Below are 6,691 nucleotides of genomic sequence, written 5' to 3'. Positions count from 1 at the left end.
GCCCACGAGGTAAAACCTTCCCCCTGAGATGCCAGGAAAGGCTTTACACTGGCAGCTCCCTTGGGAAGAAGCTGGCAGCTACACAAGTCCAGCTTGCAGCTGGAAACTAGGGCATGCTCTGGAGTGAGGAACAAACAGGAGCCTCAGGCCATTGCTTCCATGGCCTGCCCTTTCCCCATGACTATGGCCCATCGGTGTGTAGCAGCGTGTTCTGCCCTGCTCACTGTGAGAGGGGAGTTGCGGGATGTTCTCAGACCACCTGAGAGACAGTGGATCAAGCACAAACTGTGTACCAAAACTCTCCTGTCAAACAGGGAAAAGCAAAAGAAACACTTCTATTTACTACTCCTGAATCTCAAGCCTCCAGAGTGCTCATCAAAGCATTCCCTTCCCAGACTTGCAAGGCAGACTCTGCATTTCCTCCCAGCTGTCACTGTCAGGCTGTGATAGGAAACAGCAGAGAGAACGGGGTACGTGGCTGGGGAGGGTGAGATGAATGAGCTGCTCCGTGCTCTGCTCTGCTGTCAAAACTCTTTCCAAGGGTCAGTTCTTTCACATGTGTCTAATGCAACTTGTATTGTCAGCAGAGAGCTCCTAGAACCTCACTGGTAGTTAAGAGTTGCATTTCCAGGTCCCATATCCAGCTACAGGAAGGACCCTGAGCCAGGCCCTTTCCCACTCCCTTCCCTGCCCTTGCTCCAGCTCCTGCTGCTGTGACTTTGCCTGTGTAAAGGCTCTGCTCTCCCTCCTTGCAGACAGCCCATCAGCTCCAGTAAATGTCACAGTCAAACACCTGAAAGCCAACTCAGCCGTTGTGACTTGGGATGTTCTGGAAGATGAAGTTGTCATTGGATTTGCGATTTCCCAGCAGGTATGGTGCTTCCAGTTACCCAGTTTCGGTCACATCCATCTTCACCCCAGGTACCCTCAGTTTCCAAGTTCTCTTGCTGCAGTTTAAGCCCATTCCTTCTTGTCCTGTCCCTCGTGGCCTGGGAGGGGACGTGACTCCCTGTCCTCTTTGCAGCAGCGCTTCATGTGTTGGTAGCTGCAGAGAGGATCGGGTCCGATGGTCTCCATGTCCCTGGTGGACAGGGCAGAAAGCAGTGGTCTTACAGCAGCAGTGCACAGGGGAGGCCTCTCCACCACTCTCTGCTCTCCTCTCTCGGCTTCCAGAAGAAGGACGTGCGGATGCTGCGCTTCATCCAGGAGGTGAACACCACCACCCGCTCCTGTGCCCTCTGGGACCTAGAGGAGGACACCGAGTACATTGTGCATGTCCAGGCCATCAGCATCCAAGGCCAGAGCCCTGCCAGTGAGCCAGTCCTCTTCAAGACCCCCAGGGAAGCTGAGAAACTAGCCTCTAAAAATAAAGGCAAGTGTGGGTGAGTTCCTACGTGGGCCCTGGGATGCCCAGGCAGAGCAGGGCTCTGTAGAGAGGGAAGTGGTACCCTGTGAAGTGGGAATACCCGGGTTCAACACACACAGGGGCTCCACATGGATGTGTAAGACACCCCAAGTGTCCCCAGCAGACAAGGCTGACAGGGAGGTGCTGCCAAAGGCTGGCTGTTCATTTCTCCCATTTCACATGAGGTTTAACAGGCAAAGTGAGGAGGAGAAGGTTTCCAGAGTGGGAGCTGTGTCCCAGCATCCTTGCAAGTGGAGAATGCCAGGGGAAATCCCCGAGCAGCCTGTGAACTCCTGTGGAACTAGACCCCCGGATGGCACTGAGCACAGCACCACTGTGCTCACAGGGTGCTCACTGAGCCTCCCATGCGTGGATTGCAGGACAGCAGGGGAAAAATTACCCAGAGACTCCCACTTGTCCTACATTTCACATATTCCTGCCAAATCACAGCAAGCTGAGGTTGGCAGGGACCTCTTGAGATCATGTAGTCCAAACCCTCTCTCCAGCAACGGTCAGGTGGAGCAGGTTGTCCAGGATCACATCCAGTGTGGTTTGGAATACTCCCATGGAGGAAATCAGGCACTTCCTCTGTGGCAGCTCCTTCACTTGTTCTTCTTAAGCCAAAGCAGATTGTTGAAGGTTTTCTGGCAGCAAGAATCATTACTACAGAGAGGGCTGGGGACAGGAAGGGTGAGTGCCTGCCCCCTGAGGACCCAGCCTATTGCAGGGCTCTTGGTGCTTCCTGGGATGTTGTGAATTCTTGCCTCTTGCTGCTAAAATGATTTGGTGCCTGTAAATACCGAATTGCTGCTCATCTGAAAGCACTGAGAGGAGCGCTGATCCCTTCCCCGAGGCTGAGCTCTAATCTTAGTGCTTTGAAGCTGAGGAGGTGCATTACGCCCTGCCAAAAGGCTCTGCTCATTTCTGAATCCCACTGGAAAACCACGCCAGGCTCCACACTGCTGAGCTGGAGCGGAGCTGCTGGAGCATGCGAGGCTTTAGGACAGGCACCAGCAGACACCAGAGGCAGAGCAGAGCTGCCCCTGGGCCAGATAACATGAGGACTTACCCTACGGCAGCTCCTCTGTGGTAACTGCCTGTTGATCCTGCCTCCCTGCTCCTTCCTCGCCCCATCTCCTGCAGGAGATGAACTTGCAGCTGATGCTCTGCAAGAGGAAGGAAGGAAAGGAAGGAAGCTTGTGCTGTGGCATGACGGAGGGGTGAAGGCTCTCTCCCTGCTAGACCCTGACACACTGACGAGTTGAGTCCAGGGCACTGGAGCAGCCTGAGCCCTGTGGTTGGGTTTCATGATCTCTCTTTCCCCTTGTGCAGATGAGGTGACAATGAAGGAGATGGCAAAGAAAAACCAGCAGCTGCGAGCGGGGGAAGTTCTCATCATTGTTGTGGTGTTGTTTATGTGGGCAGGTCAGTTGAATCCTTCTGTCAAAAGCATGAAATGCCCTTAGGGACTATTCCTAATACACTGGCTTCCTTGGTTTGCATGTGTAATCATGTAAATACCTGAAAAGAAACCCTTCCTCCCACCAAGAGCACTGCATATTCAGCTGCACTGAGCATCCCTCGGCACCACAAGTTGGGCAGTGCCAGAAGCAGCTGAATCAGTGGCCTGATGTAGTCCAGGGGGATGTAGATAATGAACCTGATGAACCAACTGCCTAATTCCCCATGGCTAATCCTGTAATCTCATATCATGCACCGATGATAACACCCTCAGCCATCCAACAGGATGCCTCCAGTGATACGCTGTAATGATCTGGCTCTTATATGCCTCCAACTCTCATTCGAAAGAGAAATGGAAGAGCCTCACTCTCGACACACACTGTTACACACACACTAGAACCCACTTCAGGAGCAATTAAAGTAATGGGAGCACTGAAAGAACAAATGGCCCCAAACATCAGAACACCAATAAACCAGATCCTCCCAGCAGCCACTATTAAAATACAAAGAATAGGATTTAATAGGAAGAGGAGGGATGTTACCAGAAACACATTAACCAAAAGGAAGGAGGAGTCTATGTGAGTGTGGGGTGGCAGGAGGAGGAAGGAACAGCGTAAGTTGAAAGCTGCTATCCCAAAGGGTGTTTTGGAGCCAAACTCTTGGCAATCTTTTGAAGTTCCACACCAGTCCTCCTTATCCCTTGTGACCACTAATCCTTTAATCCAAGCAGAGGCTCTGCTACAGCATGGATACTGCAGGATGTGATCTTATAAGCAAGATCAGCTGCAGCTGAGAGCACCCGGTGCTGTGGAAGGAGCAGTAAAACCATCCTAGGGCTGCTCTGCTGTGGGATGTGATGGGCATAGTGAGGCACAAACCTTAACCCAGCCTCTACCAGAGCATCCTTCGACATGAAGATCCCTCACTGTGACTTTCTGTAATACATATGAACATATAAATTAAATTTCCAAAGAGTTTTCTAAGTTTGGGACCACATTTCAATAGAACTCACAGCAATTGTACAGAGGAAGGTCTCACTCCTACGCTTCAAGCTAGCAAACAGGGAGAGGAAAATGCCTCTGACTCCTGCTCCACCAGCTTAGCATGGCCGAAGTGGCTGTAGCCAGCCCTTCAGCTTGTTCAGTTTGGAAATTACACGCATGAGTTAATGGGAAATAAAGTTTGCACATGTCTGGTTTCTATTTCGAGCCCCAGCGTCCCCTGGCTGCCAGTCAGCTGCTGCTCCTGCTGCCACCTCAAGCAGTAATGAAACAGCATTTGCTCCCTGCGAGGCACGGAACACGGTGCTCCAGAGAAAATGGTCACCTGTGACACAAGGAGACTGGCAGGAAGGGAAACGAGCCCCGTGGTAAATCTCTGATCCATAAAAGACAGCCTGTGCCACCCAGTGTTGAACCCTCTTGTCCCAGCCAGGCCCCTTTTGCACCCACAGAGTGTATGAACCATCACACAGAGGATTTTCCTCGGGCAGAAAAGAAACCTGCCACAACAGCACCGAGGGGCTGACAGCTTTGGCAACTTGTATTTCCCATGGTAGCACAGCGTTATGCCCCCTAAAAGTGGTGCTCTGCCAATCCACTGCTGTAGCCTGTCACAAGCCTCACTTGACAGGGGCTGCACCAGTTTACTCCAACAGATACAGCCCATTTATACCAGATTCTGCTGAGATGAGATAACTCTGGGGATAGATGTGAAGAGGAAACCAGGCACTGAGCAGAGAAGTGTCCCAAAAGAGAGGGATGGAGGGATTAAGTGTATCCTGTACCCTTCCTTCTGCAAGGTCTCTCACAAGCCAATCCAGCTGACACGATCAGATCCATGTATATTTGGTTTGCCCTGGCAAGTGCCAAGTTTACCACGAGTTGTTTGCACTTCCAGAGACTGGGCAGCAATTATTGCTCAAGACGATAACCAAATGAAAGCCTAAACTAAATTAAAAGGTTTCTAGAACCTCTAGTGCCTGATCTGTTCAGCATTTATGGCAAGTTTTAGTTGTGCACATTCAGATTTAAATGCCCTGCCAGTAAAACCGATCCTGAATAAGTACATGCAGTGACTGAACAACTGATTCATCTCCTACTGTAGCATCATCTAAAACTCAGATCAATGCCAGAACAAAGCATTTGCTAATACCACAATTTCCCTTCTAGAGAGATGACTTACATTTAAAAAAGGAAAGTGGGTGGGTGGGGGAAATCTCTCTACATCTCGTGGGCTCTTACATATACAAACCCCAGAAGGTTTTAACCTGAATGTATGATGATGTTTTCGCAAATGCAAACTGGAATGAGCCTGTGCCCAGGGCTCTGACCTGACACACGGCTCTTATGCTGTATTTCTGGTGTTTTTCACAGCCCTTTGCTGCTCTGTGCCTCAGTTTTACCACCAGAAGCCACAAAAGGTGGGACTGTGGCAGATGTTAACCTGCTCTGCCAGGATCAGCCATTTGTTCACACACTCAAGAAAGAATGTGAACCACTGTTCACCTGGGGGCAGCTGCCGTAACACCACTTCAGGTTCTAAAGCAGTTTGAGATGGTCTGGTGGAAGCTTTACAGATGTTTTGCTATTAGGGGAGCTGGAATATTTTTCGGGAAGGGAGAAGCAGCATCTGCCTGGGTCTGTGCAACCGCCCTGTTTGGAATCTGCAGGCAGAGAAGTGATTTGGTCAAAATGTCACATAAAAGCTGCTGAGGAAGACATTTGCAGTCTCCTAACGTGGCGTGGCTGCTTCTCTCCTCATGTGCCTCTGTGTGTGGGAGGAAATTTCCACTGGCAGCTTTTGCTGCCGTCACTGTTGCATATTTGCAGATGTTGTCCTGCTGCTGCAAGGGCCTTGGCTGCATCACACAGAGGCAGGAATGGTACCTGCCCCTCATCCCCAGCCCCAGCTCCTTCTCTTCACCCCAGGGGAGAAGGATCAGAGGACACATTCTCACTAACCAGAAATTCCAGGAGCTCCTGTGTTTGCAAAGCAAAAATCCCATTTAAGCACCCAGTTAGTGGTGATTGCTAACAAAACGTAGGGCTGGAAACACTCATCCCATTTAATGACAGGGAAGTAGGAACAGAATTAATCTTCTGTCCTTCTCACTAGTTCAGCACAGAATTAGGCCTCAAGAAGGAAACAGCCAGAGGGCTGATGAGCTGTGTCAGAAAATGATCCTTAGGAGCAGTTGTGAATGCTGCTGAGATCTGCACCGGAAGGCACAGAGCCGGCTGGCAAGCAAAGGATCTCAGCAGGCTCCAGGGGCTGAGCTCATTTGTGTGATCATTAATGCTTCTTCCTGTTAGGGGTGATCGCCCTGTTTTGCAGACAGTACGATATCATCAAAGACAATGAGCCAAATAACAGCAAGGAGAAGGTGAAGAACGCCTCGGAGAACAGCACCCCCGAGCACCAGAGCGGAGGGCTCCTGCGCAGCAAGGTGAGAGGCTGCTGGCACAGGGCACAGCATCAGCTTCTCAGCTGAATTACACCAAAAAGCATCCAAACAGCCTCTCTTCAGCTGGGGTGCAGAATGGAGACACCCCTTCACATCCATGCATGTCAGTACCACGGCTTCATTAGCTGTCTGAGCCTCCCAGGCACACGAGGACACAGGACTCTCAGTCCTGGATTAGTCTGCACATCCAGCAGGAAAAACAGATTCCAATCCATATCGCTGAAATCTCTGGAAGAAATATGCACTGAGTGATGCTGCAGTGCCTGAGCTGCTGGGGTCTGTAACCCTGCAGCAGCCCTTAGGTGCCATGGGGTAAAGAGCAATAGCTCTTAGGAGAACTGATGATCAGCAGGAGCATT

At 50.8% G+C, this 6,691-nt stretch overlaps 1 protein-coding gene across 1 annotated transcript in view; it reads left to right on the top strand.

The window, feature by feature from the left end:
• Positions 1-755: 755 nt before the first annotated feature.
• The window catches only part of FNDC5 (fibronectin type III domain containing 5), a gene marked incomplete at its 5' end in the record, with an annotated part of 6,336 nt that continues 400 nt past the window's right edge, over positions 756-6,691 (top strand). The window contains 4 exons of the mRNA XM_010023391.1: positions 756-871; positions 1,174-1,372; positions 2,738-2,830; positions 6,181-6,314. Coding sequence (XP_010021693.1) covers positions 756-871; positions 1,174-1,372; positions 2,738-2,830; positions 6,181-6,314 — 542 coding nt within the window. The remainder of the gene's footprint in view (positions 872-1,173; positions 1,373-2,737; positions 2,831-6,180; positions 6,315-6,691) is intronic.

The sequence above is a fragment of the Nestor notabilis genome, unplaced genomic scaffold, assembly GCF_000696875.1.
Source record: "Nestor notabilis isolate BGI_N333 unplaced genomic scaffold, ASM69687v1 scaffold30211, whole genome shotgun sequence".
NCBI classification, from domain to species: domain Eukaryota; kingdom Metazoa; phylum Chordata; class Aves; order Psittaciformes; family Psittacidae; genus Nestor; species Nestor notabilis.
Note: the sequence above shows the minus strand (reverse complement) of the source record. Positions and strands in the feature narration are given on the sequence as shown.